This window comes from Culicoides brevitarsis, chromosome 1, assembly GCF_036172545.1.
Source record: "Culicoides brevitarsis isolate CSIRO-B50_1 chromosome 1, AGI_CSIRO_Cbre_v1, whole genome shotgun sequence".
In the NCBI taxonomy this organism is placed as follows: Eukaryota; Metazoa; Arthropoda; class Insecta; order Diptera; family Ceratopogonidae; genus Culicoides; species Culicoides brevitarsis.
Window position 1 is genome coordinate 11,016,439 of NC_087085.1, and position 20,532 is coordinate 11,036,970.

Consider the following 20,532-nt stretch of genomic DNA (forward strand, 5'->3'; position numbering starts at 1 on the left):
AAAAATTAAAAAATAATTTTTTATTAAAAAATAATTTTTTAAATAAATTAAATTAAAAAAAATTTTTTAAAAAAAATTAAAAAAAAAAAAAAAAATGAAAACATAAGTTTAACGATTTTAGAAAAAAAATTATAGAAGAAAATTCTTGTAAAAATACATACCTATAATGTTTAATACAAAAGTTTAACAAAATTAAAATTTAAAAAAAAAATTTTAAAAATTTCTTGAAAAATGACGAAAACAGACCAAAAAACGGTCATTTTTGATGAAATTTTTATTTTTTTTTTATTTTGCTCCATTTGATTTGGGCATGGGGCATGGGATAAAAAGTTCAAAAAAAATTGGAGCGGCCTAAAAGCTTAATCTAGTTCTAGAAAATGTTAAAAAGATAAGAAAAATCTTTTTTCGAGTTTTTTTTTTTAATTGAGAACTTCCTTTTTTACTTTTTTAATTATTTTATTGTTTTATTCAAATTTAATTTTTTTGATAAATTTTCTTGCAAATCATGTTTCATAAACAAGTCCCATAGCGTAAGGCTTCTTTTTGTTCGTTTCCAGATAATAATTTCCGATAGCTCGTGTCGTCTTCAACGGTTCTCCTCCCATTTCACACAAAATATTCGTAATTTTGCACTTTTTCTTTTTGATATCGTTAAAATCCTCGCATTGATACGCCCAGAAGCCAACTTCCGTCACAATCGACTCGGCAAAGAACGTACAAACGCGATTGTGGGAACAAGCGCCTGTCAAATCAACGCCGCATCCTTTCTGATCTCTGCCGTAGTTTGGATAGAAATCTGACGTCCCAATAGGCTCCAAAAAGCCAAGTTGACCCCCGTTCGAGTGAATAACTTCGACATATTCGGCATCGTTGGGCGTCAAACGACCTTTTTCGTTTTTCATCGAGAACAGAGGCGACGCTGGATCCAGTCCAACGATCACGGGAAGCTTTCCGACATGCAAGTATTTTCCCGTGAGACCCGCAATGTGCGCTCCGAGTGAATGTCCAACGACCTGAAGTTGACTAACGGTGACTCCGGCATTTTGTACGATGAAAACGATGAAACGACGAACGATTCCGGCAACATCTTCGATGCGATGACGTGACGTGTAGTAATTTAAACTGCTAGCACCTTTACTCCAATCGACGGTAATGACGTTAAAATCACCAATTTCGAGGTAAGCATCTTTTGTGGGTTGAATTCTCTTCGAATCTTCGCTATCTTGCCATCCGTGGATCAAAAATCGCGTTGGATTTGCGGCATCAAACGTCGAATTTGTGAGAGATACCAAATTTTCGATTGCGATTTCCGTTCGGGAACGTTCTTTGTTCGTGTAAAGATAAAATTTGACATCTTTTACGGCATTAAAATCGAGTCGCAGTTCATCGGTGAAGTTGGAAGCGATCCGTTGACGAGTTTCTTTGTCTTCAATCAAAGACGGGTCGAAATATCCATCGTCGTTGATGTACTTGAGCCATTCAGGATTCGGTTCTCCATAAAGATACGTGTTGAGAGCAGCAGTAGTTTGGTCTGGATTTGACGAAATCGGAGAAGAAACGACAAAATTCGTCAAAAATAGAGCAAAAAATGTGCGAATTATCATTTTTTGTTAAAAAAATTTTTTTAGCAAGTCCTTCAAATGAGAACACTTGGCAGAATCTATCGCAAAAATTAAAAATCAGTGTTATTTATAATTTTTTGAAGACGTTATCGATTAGATAAAAAGTTTGATTTATTGGTGAGATATGGCGACGGAAGCTTGTAAGTAAATGTTCAATTGGTGATTAGAGTATTACGCAACTTTTTCTTTTTTTTTATATCGCCGCTTTAATAATTTTAATATTTTTTTTTATTTTTTTTTTTTTTTATATTTAAATTTTTTTTTGTTTTCCAATTTTTTATTTTAGAATCTAAAAAAAAATAAAAAAAAAAAATTTAATAGTTTTAAAATTAAATTAAACTAAAAAAATTAAAATTAATTTAATTTAAATTTAAATTTAATTAAAATTTAATATTTTTTTTGTTTTCCAATTTTTTTATTTTAGAACTAAAACTAATAAAGCAAAAAAAAAAATTTAAAAATTAAATTAAATTAATTAAATTGATGAAATTATTCAAAATAAATTTTTTTTAATTATATAAATAATGAAAATAAATTTTTATAATTTAAATATTTTAAAAAATAAAAAAAATAATTAGAATAAATTAGAATTAAAGATAATTTAAATAGCAACATTAATTTATGACTTTTTATGAAATTTATTATTTTATTTAAAATCATTAATAAAATATTTAATGAAAAATTTCATTTGATTAATTTTTTTAAATAGGTGTTGAAAATTTATTTATTTTTTATATCAATTTAAATTTTGAATGTTTTATTTTTAAATAAAAAAAAATATTTTTTAATTTTTTAAATAATTTTAAAAAAATTTAATTTTTATCAATCTTTCTACTTGATTTTTTTTTAAGTTTTAAAATGAAAATTCTCCAAAATTTTTTAAAATAAAATGGGGGGGGGGGGGGCAAAATAAAAAAAAAGTTTTTAAATAAAATTTTAATACCAAATGACAAAATTTTTTAAATTTTAGAGCGTTAAATAATAATGTTTTTTTTTTATTTTTGAAATTTTTTGAAAAATAAAATTTTTTTTTAATTTTTTCTCGATTTTTTTCTTTTAGAAAAAAATTAAAAAAAAAAAATAAAAAAATTTTTGAAAAATATTTTTTGAAGAAAATTTAAAAAAAATATTTTCAAAAAAAATTAAATTTTTTTCAAAAATTTTTTGGAAATTTTCTTTTCTACTTGAAAATCATTTTTTTTAAGTTTTTATCTTTTTTTTAGAAAATTTTCGAATTTTAAAATGGGGCATCGGACTTTATTTTTGATTTTCATTTGGAGCGGCCTTAATATGAAAAATGTTAAAAAAAATTATTGAATTTTTATCTTAAAAAATCTAGGTAAAAAAAAAATTACAAAGAAAATTTTTAATAATTCAATTTTTTTTTATTTTTCAGATTTTTTTTTACAAAAGAAGAAGATAACAAAAATTCGTTGCTGATAAATATTATCAATAATAGCAAACAAATTTCCCAACTCAATTTCTCAAAATATTTTCCGTCAACCCAAGAGCATAAGGTGCATTCTTGTTCGTCTCCAAGTGATAATTGCCAACTGCTCTCATGACATGCAACGGATCTCCGCCCAGCGTAACAACCGCTCCAGTCGGCGAACATTTTTCCTTCTTAATTTCCGTGCTGTAATCCCCGCACTGATTCGACCAGAAACCCACATCGCTCAAAATCGACTCTGTAAAGTACTCGTAGGCACGACTATGAGCACAAGCGCCCGTCAAATCCCATCCGCATCCCGGTTGACTTCGTCCGAAATTGGGATAAAAATCTGCTGTGCCAATTGGTTCGTCAAAACCCAAGCTACCAGCTGCCGTGTGAATCACTTCGACATATTCCGCATCGTCGACATCCAATCTGTTGTAATATTTCTTCACCGAGAACAACGGAGAAGCGGGATCCAAACCAACAATCACTGAAATTTTGTCGTCTTCGAAGTTTTTGCCTGTTAAACCGCAAATATGGGCACCAAGAGAATGTCCGATCATCTGAATGTCCTTCGTTTTCACGTTGAAATTCGTAATTAAGAATTGGATGAAGCGAGTTGCGACTTCGGCAACATCTCCGACACGATGACGACTTCCGTAGTAGTTGATGCTGCTGGCGCCTTTGCCCCAATCGATGACAAAAATGTTAAAATCGGCTTTTTTGAGGTAAGCATCTTTGATCATTTGAATCATGTCTGATGTTTCGTCGTTTTGCCAGCCATGCACCAAAAACCGGATCGGGTGAGTTGGATCAAAAGTCGATTCTTTGAGCGATTCCAAGTCTTCGAGCAAAATTTGACGACGAACGGGCTCTTTTTTCGTGTATAACCAAAATTTGACCTTTTTCTCAGCATCAAAGGCGGGCATGATGAGATCACCAACGATAGTACGAGCTTTGCTTTTCGGCAACAATTTTGGATCGAATTTTCCTTCGTCATCAACGTACTTCAACCACTCCGGATGAGGTTCGCCATACAAATATTTATTGACTTCTTCTAATTTTGGTCCGTGATCTTCTTCAATGGGACCTGCAGCGACAAATTGCGCCAAAAATACCGACAAAAGTACGAATTTGATCATTTTTTATTATTTTTTTTTTCTTTTCAGTAGCTCAATCGCAAATCTACTGCAAACATTGACGGGATGCCACTTTATATACCCGCAATATCGGTCAAAAAAATTCTTCTATCTTATCGAACGTGTGTGTTTCGCATGTTTTTTATCGCGAGAAAAACCTAATCTATCAAGATTACGACAAAATTAATTATTGCAGTAAGTTCCCGCCGTAAAAAAATCATAACAATAAACATCCAATTAATTTTTTGTATCGCAAACAGGAGCCGCTGGTTATCTCTTGTTTTTTGGCAAAGATCCGGAAATTCGATAAGCCACTTGGAAACCTTAAAACGTCAGAAAAGTCTCGAAATTAAAAAAACACTGCGATGCGACGCCATTCAATTCATCATTTTGTAGGATTTTCCGTGGCATGTTTTGATTTTTTTTGTTATCACTTTGAATTTCATGTGTGTTTATTTGTGTAACGGATTTCCTACTTTTGTTATCTTTTTTGGCAAAAGATAAGGTTCTAATTTGACGACACAAGAAGAGTTTGTAACGACACACCTTTTTAATTAATGATTTTTTTTTGTGAGATTCAGATAAAATTTCAACTTGAAATTTTTTGATCTTGAAAAAAAAGTCGCAAAAAAATAAAGATAAGAAAGACAATGCGTTATAAAATAAAAAAATAAATATTAAAGGAGTCAAGTTTATGTACTTGAAAACTGAGGGAAAAAAAAATATTTCTTATTTGGGATTTTATTTTTTTTTCAAATTGAAAATTATCATTTCCGAAATTTATTTATTTATTTTTTTTATTATTCAATTTTAAGTAGGTATAAAGAAAATGAAAATTTTTTCTTTGACATGGTTTTGTTTTGAAAACTAAATCAAGAGCAAAAAGAACTGTGTCAAAAACTGTGTCAAAAACTGTGTCAAAGCCATTTTTGTCAAATCTTGCTCTAAATGGATAAAAATTTGTCAGAGGGCTCTAATTTATCATTTTTAATCATTTTATAACTCAAAACTGCAAAAAAATTGAAACTGAAAAAAAATTTTTTCTTTGACATAGTTTTGTTTTAAAAACTAAATCAAGAGCAAAAAAAACTGTGTCAAAAACTGTGTCAAAGCCATTTTTGTCAAATCTTGCTCTAAATGGTTCAAAATTTGTCAGAGGGCTCTAATTTATCATTTTTAATCATTTTATAACTCAAAACTGCAAAAAAATTGAAACTGAAAAAAAATTTTTTCTTTGACATAGTTTTGTTTTGAAAACTAAATCAAGAGCAAAAAAAACTGTGTCAAAAACTGTGTCAAAGCCATTTTTGTCAAATCTTGCTCTAAATGGATAAAAATTTGTCAGAGGGCTCTAATTTATCATTTTTAATCATTTTATAACTCAAAACTGCAAAAAAATTAAAACTGAAAAAAAATTTTTTTCTTTGACATAGTTTTGTTTTGAAAACTAAATCAAGAGCAAAAAAAACTGTGTCAAAAACTGTGTCAAAGCCATTTTTGTCAAATCTTGCTCTAAATGGATAAAAATTTGTCAGAGGGCTCTAATTTATCATTTTTAATCATTTTATAACTCAAAACTGCAAAAAAATTAAAACTGAAAAAAATTTTTTTTCTTTGACATAGTTTTGTTTTGAAAACTAAATCAAGAGCAAAAAAAACTGTGTCAAAAACTGTGTCAAAGCCATTTTTGTCAAATCTTGCTCTAAATGGATAAAAATTTGTCAGAGGGCTCTAATTTATCATTTTTAATCATTTTATAACTCAAAACTGCAAAAAAATTGAAACTGAAAATTTTTTTTTCTTTGACATAGTTTTGTTTTGAAAACTAAATCAAGAGCAAAAAAAACTGTGTCAAAAACTGTGTCAAAGCCATTTTTGTCAAATCTTGCTCTAAATGGATAAAAATTTGTCAGAGGGCTCTAATTTATCATTTTTAATCATTTTCTAACTCAAAACTGCAAAAAAATTGAAACTGAAAAAAAATTTTTTCTTTGACATAGTTTTGTTTTAAAAACTAAATCAAGAGCAAAAAAAACTGTGTCAAAAACTGTGTCAAAAACTGTGTCAAAGCCATTTTTGTCAAATCTTGCTCTAAATGGATAAAAATTTGTCAGAGGGCTCTAATTTATCATTTTTAATCATTTTATAACTCAAAACTGCAAAAAAATTGAAACTGAAAAAAAATTTTTTCTTTGACATAGTTTTGTTTTAAAAACTAAATCAAGAGCAAAAAAAACTGTGTCAAAAACTGTGTCAAAGCCATTTTTGTCAAATCTTGCTCTAAATGGTTCAAAATTTGTCAGAGGGCTCTTATTTATCATTTTTAATCATTTTATAACTCAAAACTGCAAAAAAATTGAAACTGAAAAAAAATTTTTTCTTTGACATAGTTTTGTTTTGAAAACTAAATCAAGAGCAAAAAAAACTGTGTCAAAAACTGTGTCAAAGCCATTTTTGTCAAATCTTGCTCTAAATGGATAAAAATTTGTCAGAGGGCTCTAATTTATCATTTTTAATCATTTTATAACTCAAAACTGCAAAAAAATTGAAACTGAAAAAAAATTTTTTCTTTGACATAGTTTTGTTTTGAAAACTAAATCAAGAGCAAAAAAAACTGTGTCAAAAACTGTGTCAAAGCCATTTTTGTCAAATCTTGCTCTAAATGGTTCAAAATTTGTCAGAGGGCTCTAATTTATCATTTTTAATCATTTTATAACTCAAAACTGCAAAAAAATTGAAACTGAAAAAATTTTTTTTCTTTGACATAGTTTTGTTTTGAAAACTAAATCAAGAGCAAAAAAAACTGTGTCAAAAACTGTGTCAAAGCCATTTTTGTCAAATCTTGCTCTAAATGGTTCAAAATTTGTCAGAGGGCTCTAATTTATCATTTTTAATCATTTTATAACTCAAAACTGCAAAAAAATTGAAACTGAAAAAAAATTTTTTCTTTGACATAGTTTTGTTTTGAAAACTAAATCAAGAGCAAAAAAAACTGTGTCAAAAACTGTGTCAAAGCCATTTTTGTCAAATCTTGCTCTAAATGGATAAAAATTTGTCAGAGGGCTCTAATTTATCATTTTCAATCATTTTATAACTCAAAACTGCAAAAAAATTGAAACTGAAAAAAAATTTTTTCTTTGACATAGTTTTGTTTTGAAAACTAAATCAAGAGCAAAAAAAACTGTGTCAAAAACTGTGTCAAAGCCATTTTTGTCAAATCTTGCTCTAAATGGTTCAAAATTTGTCAGAGGGCTCTAATTTATCATTTTTAATCATTTTATAACTCAAAACTGCAAAAAAATTGAAACTGAAAAAAAATTTTTTCTTTGACATAGTTTTGTTTTGAAAACTAAATCAAGAGCAAAAAAAACTGTGTCAAAAACTGTGTCAAAGCCATTTTTGTCAAATCTTGCTCTAAATGGTTCAAAATTTGTCAGAGGGCTCTAATTTATCATTTTTAATCATTTTATAACTCAAAACTGCAAAAAAATTGAAACTGAAAAAAAATTTTTTCTTTGACATAGTTTTGTTTTGAAAACTAAATCAAGAGCAAAAAAAACTGTGTCAAAAACTGTGTCAAAGCCATTTTTGTCAAATCTTGCTCTAAATGGTTCAAAATTTGTCAGAGGGCTCTAATTTATCATTTTTAATCATTTTATAACTCAAAACTGCAAAAAAATTGAAACTGAAAAAAAATTTTTTCTTTGACATAGTTTTGTTTTGAAAACTAAATCAAGAGCAAAAAAAACTGTGTCAAAAACTGTGTCAAAGCCATTTTTGTCAAATCTTGCTCTAAATGGTTCAAAATTTGTCAGAGGGCTTTAATTTATCATTTTTAATCATTTTATAACTCAAAACTGCAAAAAAATTGAAACTGAAAAAAAATTTTTTCTTTGACATAGTTTTGTTTTGAAAACTAAATCAAGAGCAAAAAAAACTGTGTCAAAAACTGTGTCAAAGCCATTTTTGTCAAATCTTGCTCTAAATGGTTCAAAATTTGTCAGAGGGCTCTAATTTATCATTTTTAATCATTTTCTAACTCAAAACTGCAAAAAAATTGAAACTGAAAAAAAATTTTTTCTTTGACATAGTTTTGTTTTGAAAACTAAATCAAGAGCAAAAAAAACTGTGTCAAAAACTGTGTCAAAGCCATTTTTGTCAAATCTTGCTCTAAATGGTTCAAAATTTGTCAGAGGGCTTTAATTTATCATTTTTAATCATTTTATAACTCAAAACTGCAAAAAAATTGAAACTGAAAAAAAATTTTTTCTTTGACATAGTTTTGTTTTGAAAACTAAATCAAGAGCAAAAAAAACTGTGTCAAAAACTGTGTCAAAGCCATTTTTGTCAAATCTTGCTCTAAATGGTTCAAAATTTGTCAGAGGGCTCTAATTTATCATTTTTAATCATTTTCTAACTCAAAACTGCAAAAAAATTGAAACTGAAAAAAAATTTTTTCTTTGACATAGTTTTGTTTTGAAAACTAAATCAAGAGCAAAAAAAACTGTGTCAAAAACTGTGTCAAAGCAATTTTTGTCAAATCTTGCTCTAAATGAATAAAAATTTATCAGAGGGCTCTAATTTATCATTTTTAATCATTTTATAACTCAAAACTGCAAAAAAATTGAAACTGAAAAAAAATTTTTTCTTTGACATAGTTTTGTTTTAAAAACTAAATCAAGAGCAAAAAAAACTGTGTCAAAAACTGTGTCAAAGCCATTTTTGTCAAATCTTGCTCTAAATGGTTCAAAATTTGTCAGAGGGCTCTAATTTATCATTTTTAATCATTTTATAACTCAAAACTGCAAAAAAATTGAAACTGAAAAAAAATTTTTTCTTTGACATAGTTTTGTTTTGAAAACTAAATCAAGAGCAAAAAAAACTGTGTCAAAAACTGTGTCAAAGCCATTTTTGTCAAATCTTGCTCTAAATGGTTCAAAATTTGTCAGAGGGCTCTAATTTATCATTTTTAATCATTTTATAACTCAAAACTGCAAAAAAATTGAAACTGAAAAAAAATTTTTTCTTTGACATAGTTTTGTTTTAAAAACTAAATCAAGAGCAAAAAAAACTGTGTCAAAAACTGTGTCAAAGCCATTTTTGTCAAATCTTGCTCTAAATGGTTCAAAATTTGTCAGAGGGCTCTAATTTATCATTTTTAATCATTTTCTAACTCAAAACTGCAAAAAAATTGAAACTGAAAAAAAATTTTTTCTTTGACATAGTTTTGTTTTGAAAACTAAATCAAGAGCAAAAAAAACTGTGTCAAAAACTGTGTCAAAGCCATTTTTGTCAAATCTTGCTCTAAATGGATAAAAATTTGTCAGAGGGCTCTAATTTATCATTTTTAATCATTTTCTAACTCAAAACTGCAAAAAAATTGAAACTGAAAAAAAATTTTTTCTTTGACATAGTTTTGTTTTGAAAACTAAATCAAGAGCAAAAAAAACTGTGTCAAAAACTGTGTCAAAGCCATTTTTGTCAAATCTTGCTCTAAATGGTTCAAAATTTGTCAGAGGGCTTTAATTTATCATTTTTAATCATTTTCTAACTCAAAACTGCAAAAAAATTGAAACTGAAAAAAAATTTTTTCTTTGACATAGTTTTGTTTTGAAAACTAAATCAAGAGCAAAAAAAACTGTGTCAAAAACTGTGTCAAAGCCATTTTTGTCAAATCTTGCTCTAAATGGTTCAAAATTTGTCAGAGGGCTCTAATTTATCATTTTTAATCATTTTCTAACTCAAAACTGCAAAAAAATTGAAACTGAAAAAAAATTTTTTCTTTGACATAGTTTTGTTTTGAAAACTAAATCAAGAGCAAAAAAACTGTGTCAAAAACTGTGTCAAAGCCAATTTTGTCAAATCTTCTCCAAATGGTTCAAAATTTGTCAGAGGGCTCTAATTTATCATTTTTAATCATTTTATAACTCAAAACTGCAAAAAAATTGAAACTGAAAAAAAATTTTTTCTTTGACATATTTTTGTTTTGAAAACTAAATCAAGAGCAAAAAAACTGTTTTGTTTTGAAAACAGAGGGCTCTAATTTATCATTTATAATCATTTTATAACTCAAAACTGCAAAAAATTTGAAACTGAAAAAAATTTTTTTCTTTGACATAGTTTTGTTTTAAAAACTAAATCAAGAGCAAAAAAATTGTGTCAAAAACTGTGTCAAAAATTTGTCAGAGGGCTCTAATTTATCATTTTAATCATTTTATAACTCAAAACTGCAAAAAAATTGAAACTGAAAAAAAATTTTTTCTTTGACATAGTTTTGTTTTGAAAACTAAATCAAGAGCAAAAAAACTGTGTCAAAAACTGTGTCAAAGCCAATTTTGTCAAATCTTCTCCAAATGGTTCAAAATTTGTCAGAGGGCTCTAATTTATCATTTTTAATCATTTTATAACTCAAAACTGCAAAAAAATTGAAACTGGAAAAAAAATTTTTCTTTGACATAGTTTTGTTTTGAAAACTAAATCAAGAGCAAAAAAACTGTGTCAAAAACTGTGTCAAAGCCAATTTTGTCAAATCTTCTCCAAATGGTTCAAAATTTGTCAGAGGGCTCTAATTTATCATTTATAATCATTTTATAACTCAAAACTGCAAAAAAATTGAAACTGAAAAAAAAAATTTTTCTTTGACATAGTTTTGTTTTGAAAACTAAATCAAGAGCAAAAAAACTGTGTCAAAAACTGTGTCAAAGCCAATTTTGTCAAATCTTCTCCAAATGGTTCAAAATTTGTCAGAGGGCTCTAATTTATCATTTATAATCATTTTATAACTCAAAACTGCAAAAAAATTGAAACTGAAAAAAAATTTTTCTTTGACATAGTTTTGTTTTGAAAACTAAATCAAGAGCAAAAAAACTGTGTCAAAAACTGTGTCAAAGCCAATTTTGTCAAATCTTCTCCAAATGGATAAAAATTTGTCAGAGGGCTCTAACTTATCATTTTTAATCATTTTATAACCTAAAAGTATAAGAAAAATGAAAATTCAAGATATATTTTTTTTCAATAAAAATACATTTAATGAATAATTTTAACGAACTTTTATTTTGAAAATGAAACATTTTAGTACAATTTGTGCTTCATTCACAATATGTTTGACTTACTTTGAATACATTTTTATTCATAATAAAAAAAAAATAGTATTGAGTATTTAAAAAAAAAATATATTTTAAACATAAAAATTTAATAAATAATAACTTAAGTTATTTTTATTATTTTTTAAAAATTATATTTTTTTAATTTTAATAATATTTTTTCGAATATATTGATCATCAAAAAATTCAAGAAAACCAAAAACCTTCAATTTTCTTACAAAAAAAATAAATTACATAACTTTTGCTCATTTTCTTATACAATTGCCACCCATTGTCAAATATATTTATCACATTCCTCCCCCCATCATAAACAACGGAATCCACATCATAACTAATCCCCATTTGTCTAATTTTATGTCCACAAAACTAATTTTACGATATAACAACTTCCCTCCGCCGTGCAATATTCTCGTCTTTTATTTGTTCTTTTTTTGCAATTAACTCTTTTTCCTGACAAAAATATCGGTGAAAATAATAATTATTTAAAATAAAGTTACCCCTTATTGTTAAACTCAAACAATAACAATTGAATTTTAAGTAAGTTAAAATTCTCGCTCGCTCTCTCCCCGAAAAAAGTAAATGAATGTACATTAGGAAGTGCCTCGTTGTAGTTGCAAGCCGAAAATAGCGCATTGAGGGAGAATTTATGTGTGTGAGGGTACCTATGGTTTTGGTTATGCTTCGGTTATTGCATCATAATTATTGTTATTATATACTTTTTTTTTGCTGGATGAGTGAATGTGTAATGTCGGTCGGTCGTTCGTTGGTTCTATTTTATTTTTTTAACTTGGGGTGCAAAAGAATTATGGCGTCCTTTGTAAGAATAGAAGTTTTTTTCACTTTTCGTCGTCGTGTTATGAATGGAGGTCATTTATTTCGTCAAGGCAGGAAAAGAAAAGAAGTATGACGGAACCGAATGAATGTTAATTTGTTGGAAAATTGACGTTTTTTTGCTTATGAAATTTTTTTTCGAATTAAAAATCTAAAAAAAAAAAATTAAAATTCAATTAAAATAAAATTTAATAAAAATAAAATTTAATAAAAATAAAATTAATTGAAATTAATTAAATAAAATAAATTTAAAAAAATAAAATAAAAATAAAATAAAATTAATATTAAATAAAAAAATTAAATCAAAATTAAATTAAAATTAAATTAAATTTAAAACTAAATTTAATTTAAATTAAAATTTAAAACAATTAAAAATAAAAATAAGTTAAAATTAATAAAAATTATAATAAATAAAACTAAATTAAAATGAAATAAAATTTTAATTAATTTTTTTAAAAAATAATTAAAATTTGTCTTTTTAGATGAATATCATTAAGTGAAACCACAAAAATCACCTGAAAACCTAATTTCTTTTAACCCTTGTCCAAAACATGTCAACGATCGGTTAATTTTATTCCGCATTAAAACAAAACCCGAAAAAATGTCAAAAAAATAAATAATAAAAATATTCACAAAATCATAATTTTAATTTTCACCTGCGCCCAAAAAGTACAAATCTACTAAAAAAACATTTAATTTGTACTATTTTGTATAAAAAACTATAAAAGGCACCTAGTTAAAGAGTTTCATATCACCGAAAAAAAAATATCATCGTCAAAACAGCAGGTGCCCTCTTAAAGTGTATGCATTAAGCTTGGTTATAACTCTTTTTTTTTTCTTGATTCCGTTTTTTTTTGTTTTACATTATTTTTTCATGTATTCTAGATCGCTTCTACGATACATATTTCCTATTGCGGTGCTGAAAATAAAAAATAAAGTTAATAATAATGAGGTTCATTGAAAGCCATAGAGACGTGAGTAGGAAGAAAGAAACAAAACGGTAACAATGACACAAAATTAAAAATAAATATTTAAATTAATTCAGTGACAAACTGTAAAAGCATTGAGTTTACAATAATATTTATTATTATTATGTTACAAAAGTTATCGATGATTAACGTTTTGTGTATTTTCTTAAAAAAAAAACAATTTAATAAGGAAAAGGGGACGAATTTTGTGCAAATAATAATAAATAATGTTTGAAATGGCAATAAATTTGCCCGTTTTTTGTCTGTGAATGATATCGTGAGTTTTTTTGTGTGTTGGTTTCTTAACGCATTTATGTGCTTGACTTAACTTGAGCGTAACAATTTAATTATTTGAACGTCATGAGATGTGCTTGTCAAAACAGATGGCGGTGGCTTGTCTCTTTCTCTCCGCTTTTTTTTGTGTGTTAACCAACAACGATGACCGCCTATTATTTTCATTCAAGTGTGTGAATGCATTGTTTTTAATTTTATTTTCATGTTGTTCGGACAATGATACTTGTTGTTTTTGTTTTGTGGTATCTAGAAAATAAAAAAAAACATAATGAGATGATTTTTTTGTTTTAAAGAATACTTGAGCGTATTTTTAATTAATTTAATTTTTTTTTAATTTTAATTTAAAAAATTTAATTTAATTTTATTTTTTTTTATTATTAATAATTAAATTTAGTTTATTATTAATTATTAAAATTTTAATTTATTTTTTTAAAATTTATTTAATTTAATTTAAATTTAATTTTTAAAAAATATTTACATTTTTTATTAATAAATTAAAAAAATATAATTTAAATGTAAATAAAAAAATAATTTAAATATGAAATTTGAAAATGGAACAACTAAATTTTTTTTTTGTTTTTTTTTTAATATCAATTTAAATCAAAATTGAAAAATTTAAAAAAATTTGTAATATTTTTGAAAATTAAAAAAAAATATGAATTTTATTTTAAATAAAAATATCATTAAATTAAATTAAATTTAAAAAAATTAAATTAAATTAACATAAAAATTAAATTTTTTAAAAAATTAAATTAAATTTAAAAAATTAAATTAAATTAATTTTAAAAAAAAAATTTTTTTTTAAAAAAAAAATTTTTTAATTAATATTTTTTTTTTTTTTTTTTAATTTATTTTAATTTTTCAAATTTTTTGTAAATTAAAAAAATCCCAAGGACAGACAACTCCACAAATTTCTATAAAAATTCCTCGAAATGCAATAAAAAAAGAAGAAGCTACTTTCTTAATTTATTCAATTAAAATAATACGCTTGGTAATTGGTGAATAAAAGTGGAAAAAGAATGTTGAGCGATTGTTGTCAGACTCAATTCAACTCTCTCGCTTTTACTCTGCTCTTTATATTTTCATTCTTTTTAGCGCCCATTTTTTTTCGCAGATGTTACACTCGAGCAATTTTAATGTTTTGAGTCTTTTTCGAGGTACATTACACTTTAAGGTTGATTATTATAATTTTTGAGTCTATTGTTAAGGAAAAAGTTGTTCTTCTCATTAAAAAGCGGTGTTATGGCTACTTAATGTTAGGCTTAAAAAAATTTACGGTATGAAATTTTTAGTTTCTTGACCTTTTTTATGCCGTTAGTAGACATCCGATAGATCTCAAGATTAATTTTTCATGCTTTTGATTTAAAAAAAAATGTTCAAAACATCTCAATTACGCTGCCAATAAATTACGAGCTTCCTTCCTTCAATTTTGCTGTTCAAAAACTGCTCAAATATTTATTTTCCGTTCAAATAAATTATCACCTTTAACTCGGATGGGCTTTCAGTGAAGGAAATTTTCGTTCAAGAAACACGCAGAAATTCAATAATTCATAAAGTTTGAAATTGAAACGATAATGATAGAGTAAAAACGCGTTGAAATACCCTTTAAAGTAGTTCAGTCCAATATTCATCGATTTTCGAGAAGAAGAGCATTTTTTTGAAACAATTAAATTGCAAGCAGCAAAGACGATTTAATAACAGACCAATAAAATTATAGACTTATTCATCATCACATATTGCGTTTCTCATGTCTTACTAAGCAAATTAAAGCCGAACTTGCATAAGAACTGATTTCTCATATTTTTTGTGTGCTTCATTGTTTCAGCAGCAGCAAATAACGGGCGACGTCAACAGGTCAGTAAGTAAAACACTGTGTAATACTTTTCATAAGATAAAAGATAAAAATCAGTTTTTTACTCATTTTTTTACAGATTCTTGTGTGAAAAATGAATGAATGAAAATATTGCAACAAAACAACTCAATTAATAATTTTTTTTGTGCAATATTTCTCGAGTTGCATCAAAATTGCCTACATTTTACTTTATTTTTCCCTCGTGTTACGTTGCGACTTTCAAAATTGTTTGTAATGATTTTAATGAGTGGATTGGAGAAGCTAGAGAGAGATTGCAGCAGCAGGTTGGTAAAGTGAAGCAGGTTAATTGCATCTTTATTTATTGCACAGAATCGTGCGATTATTTTGATTGTTTTTAATTTTTTGCGTAAATATTTAAAGAATATGCGAGAAAAAAAGAGAGAGGAGGTGATGGCGGTAAGTGAATTATGTAGTTCGGATTAAGAAATCATCTTTTGTTTGTTCGTGGAAGATTAAATCAATTAAATTTTGTTGGAAATTTAAGTTTTGTTTTGTAAATTTTTTTTCAAAAGAAGAAAAAGTAACTTTTAATATTTTTATTTTAATTTTAAAATAATTTTTTTTAGTTAATTTTTTTATTTAAAATTTTTAATAATGCTTTCATAAATTAATTTAATTTTTTAATTTAATTTTTTTTTTTATTTGCTTTTAATTTTTTTTTTACTTAATTATTTCATAATTATAAAAAAAATTTAAAAAAATTTAATTATTTAATAAATTCAATTAATTTATTAATTTTTTTTAAATTATTTTTTTTATTTTTTCAAAAAAATTTCAAATAATTTTAATAATTTTTTAATTTAATTAATTTTTTATTATTTTTTAATAAAAAAATTTTTTTATATAATTTTTATTTTTTGAAATAATGCAATTTTATTATATTATTAATTTAATCAATTTTATAAATTTTTTAATTAATTTTTTTAATTTTTTTTTAATTATAAGAAAAATTATTTAATTTTTAATTATTTTTTAATATTTAAAAATAAAAAATATTTTATTTTTAAAACAAATAAAACTTTAATTTAAAAAAAAAATTCTCTACTTAATTTAATTTCAATTAAAACTTTAAAAGTACCTTACATGTTTCATTTTAAAAAATATAAAAATATTTTAAATTCCTTGAAGATCTTAACTCTGAATATCACTTTATTTCTAACTTGATGACATGTTGACTTTTAAAAATCCACACATTTTTCAAAACAAGCCAAATATTTGCCCGCACAAAAAAAAATAAATGAGATAATTTTGCGCAACAATGTGCTCACAGTCAGCTCGCATTTTTATTTCCATTTAATTTAATTTGAAAAAATTAATATAATCTTTATTCACAAATTCATGCATTTTTTTTTAATTATTATTTTTTTTAAAATTAATTCAAAATATTTTTTAAATGTTCAAAAAATGAAAACAAATAAATTTTAAATTAAAAATTAATTAAATATTATATTTATATTTCGAGTATTTTAAAGTTTTATATGAAGTTATGTTAGTTCAAACATAATAATTAGCACAACATAATTTTATTTTTGAATAACTTTCATTTCCGATACACAATTTGCAAACATGAACAATATGATGCAAGCATGACATCCTCTCGCCATAATTAACATGATGCTAACGAACAAAGACCGAAAAGGAAAAACATTAATAATTGTCATTCATCCGAAATATGAACAAAACCATTATTGTTCATGTTAATTGATGCATTTAATCAAACAAGCAAATAAATGACCTTTTCCGTGCATGTTTTATCGAACAAAAAAAAAAGTTTTTTAATAATTATGCACTCTGGCAACATTTTCTGCGCACTATCATTAAGTGTTTGTGTGTGCATAAAAATTGTTCAATGGAAATTGTAGTTTTGTTTGCGCATTTTTTCATTCTTTTCCACAATGTAACGTCGCTCGTCGTCGTCGTCGTATTGAATATTTCAGTATCAACACATTTGTTTGTGAGCCACGGCAGTATCATTATCGTCATCATCATCATTAAAATTTCTACTACTGTTTGCCATTAAAAATGTACAATTTTTTCCATTCTGTCCGTCTATAATTTCCGCTCACATAAATAAGTTGGGAATACGTGATAGATGATAATTGCTAGTCAAATCTATGAAGATAATAATCACTTTTAGCGTTACGGGGAACAGAGAAAAGGCAGTTTTGCATATTGCTTGACTCTCACACACGCATCGCAATTTTCGTTCCGAAGAAAACGATTTTTCTCGTTAATTTAATTACATTTTTTTTTCTTGTTCCCACAGCGTCTTTTCTCGAGAAATGACACAACATGACCATTTAAAGGCGCGAAGAAGTGACACGAGGCATGCATTCAATTCTCTGAAAGCTCCATACTTATCATGTCCAATGTGTAATCAGAGCTAGTCAAGCATGTAAAAATATTTTAATTAAAAAATTTTCTACCCCATGCCGGGAATATTTGCCTTCGTTCGAAAAATTAAAAAAAAAATGTTTCATTTTTTGACGTACGATAAATTAATGGAACGAAATAATGTTTCAATTCAAGTGGCTTGATGTGTGTCAAGATATTTGAGTTTGTTTGCATTACGAATGAATGGAAGATCCAAATGCGAGCTGACTGTGAGCACATTGTTGCGCAAAATTATCTCATTTATTTTTTTTTGTGCGGGCAAATATTTGGCTTGTTTTGAAAAATGTGTGGATTTTTAAAAGTCAACATGTCATCAAGTTAGAAATGATGAACTATTTAAAATATTTTTAATATGTTTTATTTGAAATATATTTTAAGGTATAGAAAAAAATTTAAAAAAATAATGTGATCTATAAGAAACTAAAATTAATAATTTAAATAAATTTAGTTTTATATTTTTATCATTTTAAAATATTTTAATAATTAATGAAAAATTAATTAATTAAAAAAAATAAATAAATAAATATAGAAAAAAAAAATTTTTTTAATTAATTAAAATTATAAAATTTTTTAATATTATAAAAATTAAATTTAACTTTAAAATATTAAATTAGAAAAATAATTAAATTAATTAATTTTATTAAAATATTTTTTTTATAAAAAATTAAAAAATAATTTTTAAAAAATTTTATAATAAAAAAAACTTTAATGAAAATATTTTTATTTTAAATTAAATAAATTAAAATTAATTTATTATATTAAAAATAAAAATAATTTTATATAAAAAGGTAATTAATAAGGTAAATAAATTTAAAACTCTTTATAAATATTTTTCAATATAGAATTAAATTAAAAATTAATTAATCTCAATTAATTATTTTAAATAAAAATTAATTAAATAAATTAATTTTTTAAAAATTAAAAATTTATTGAATTAATTTAAAAAAAATTAAATAAACTAAAAATAATTAAAAAATATTTTTCTTACCACAAAAATAAACAATTAGTCGTTTTTTCTGCGAGACACCAATTAATCACAGTGCCCAACCATAACACCTTGTCAAACAATTTTCAACAATTCCCTTATATTTCCATCTCTCAAAACCAGTAATTTGCATGTTTGCGGTGATCAAAACAGTCACACACACATTCGTTCTGGCAACAAATCAAACATGTCCATTTGCATTATCTGTAATTAGCGAAAATGCAAAACAACTGCTGGCGAAGTAAATTAATAACTATTTCTAGTTATTATTTTTTTTTAGTTTCTTTTTCGTTACGTGCAGTTCACATGATTAATGAATAGGCAAGAAGACCATACGCAACTCGAACAAATTCATTTTTCATGTTTGTTAACTTTTGTCGCTACTGTTGAATTTTAAATAATTCAACGGGTTGATCGACGAAGGTGTGTGTCGTATGTGTGTCTTTAGTGCTTCTAATGCCACCAATATGGAAAAAGTAGTTAAATATTAATTGGTTGTGACAGTACCGTTCATGTGGTATTATGTTTGATAACTTGTTTCAAGTTTTTTTTTCTTCGTTTCTTAGAATTTGCATTTCAATTAATCGCGGAGTCGATGAAATTACTGTCAGAGTTTTAATAAATTTTTAATAATGACCGCTCCTTTAACTGAACTAAAGTTACAAATTTGGCAAAGAAAACAATTTTCAAGGCTTTATGATACTTTAGTGATTAGTCGAAAGCATTTTTACGAAAAACTTGGACGTTCCTTGAATCAACAAGATTTGGAAATTATTTCAAATTTTATAAAAAATCATAAAATCAAGAAATTTGAAATAAGTTACTGTGATTGCTCAAATTTGTCTTTTGAGACTCTTTTTTCATCATCAAACAATTTAACGGAGCTTTCTTTGATAAATATAAATTTATCAGTTGAAAATTTAAAACAAATTTTAAAAAATTACATTCAATTAAAAATTCTTAAACTTACGGGAAATCCTCTTTCAAATGAACATTGTGAACTTTTGAGCAACTTTTTGATCCAAAATCGGCATTTAACTCACCTAGATGTTGGTTTTTGTAGTTTAAATCACTCAAAATTGACAAAAATCTTGGATGGCGTCATTCAGAGTCGAAGTATCAAAGGCTTGGATGTCAGTCGACTAATTCCGGATCATGAATTCTCCCAATTGGACACTGAAAAAATCGGATATTTGTTGGCTCAGGTCCTGCAAAGAAATAAATTGGAAGAATTAAGGATCAAAAATTGCAGTTTGAATTGTCATGATATCCTGCCAATGTTGGAATATATCGAAAATCGGAATTGTTTGAAATTTTTAGATATTGGATCTAACAATATTGGTCCTTTTGGAGCTGAAAAACTGTTAAAAGCTATTTTAGAAGGAATTGAACATGGAAATAATATTTTTGGATTGGATATCAGCAATAATAACATTGGTCGATTTGGAGGAGAAATTTTAGCACAAAATCTGATGAAAACTAAAATTCGTTACTTAGACATCAGTCGAAATGACATTCCAGCTGAAGTTATGAACGAAATTCTCCTAAACTTTCCAGATTCTATTCAAATTTTGAAAATTTTTGGGAATGAATTTGACCATCAATCCGCTGAAATCGTAAATCGCTACCTGAAAACTAAAAAATTAGTTTTAAATAATATTGACGTTGATGTGACTTTTGATGCTTCGGAGAAAATTTTCAGAATTGTGCCGCAAAAAAATTTTAAATCTTTAAATTTTAACAAAATTTTTAATGAAAATTTGTTTATTTTGTGATTTTTGATGAAATAGATAAAATTTATGAGTTGCAGAAAAATTGTGAAGTGAAATGAAACTGAGCTACTTGTTCATTACTTTGAAAACAATGAGATTTTGTGGTACATTCTCTT

General features: G+C 25.7%; 2 protein-coding genes across 2 annotated transcripts in view; both read right to left on the reverse strand.

Annotated features, from left to right (window-relative positions):
* Positions 1 to 503: 503 nt before the first annotated feature.
* On the reverse strand, positions 504 to 1,604 carry LOC134837265 (phospholipase A1-like). Its single transcript, XM_063852633.1, has one exon. It carries the CDS (start codon positions 1,602 to 1,604, stop codon positions 504 to 506), a length of 1,101 nt encoding a protein of 366 aa, XP_063708703.1.
* A 1,417-nt stretch (positions 1,605 to 3,021) lies between these two features.
* LOC134838266 (phospholipase A1 VesT1.02-like) overlaps positions 3,022 to 20,532 on the reverse strand; it is a 218,151-nt gene continuing 200,640 nt past the window's right edge. The window contains exon 2 of the mRNA XM_063853759.1: positions 3,022 to 4,218. Within this exon, the coding sequence (XP_063709829.1) occupies positions 3,099 to 4,199 (1,101 nt within the window). The 5' untranslated portion in view covers positions 4,200 to 4,218 and the 3' untranslated portion in view covers positions 3,022 to 3,098. The remainder of the gene's footprint in view (positions 4,219 to 20,532) is intronic.

What these genes read in the sequence shown, in the direction of transcription:
- LOC134837265 (XM_063852633.1), bottom strand. Translation starts at nt 1,604, where the DNA reads ATGATAATTCGCACATTTTTTGCTCTATTTTTGACGAATTTTGTCGTT.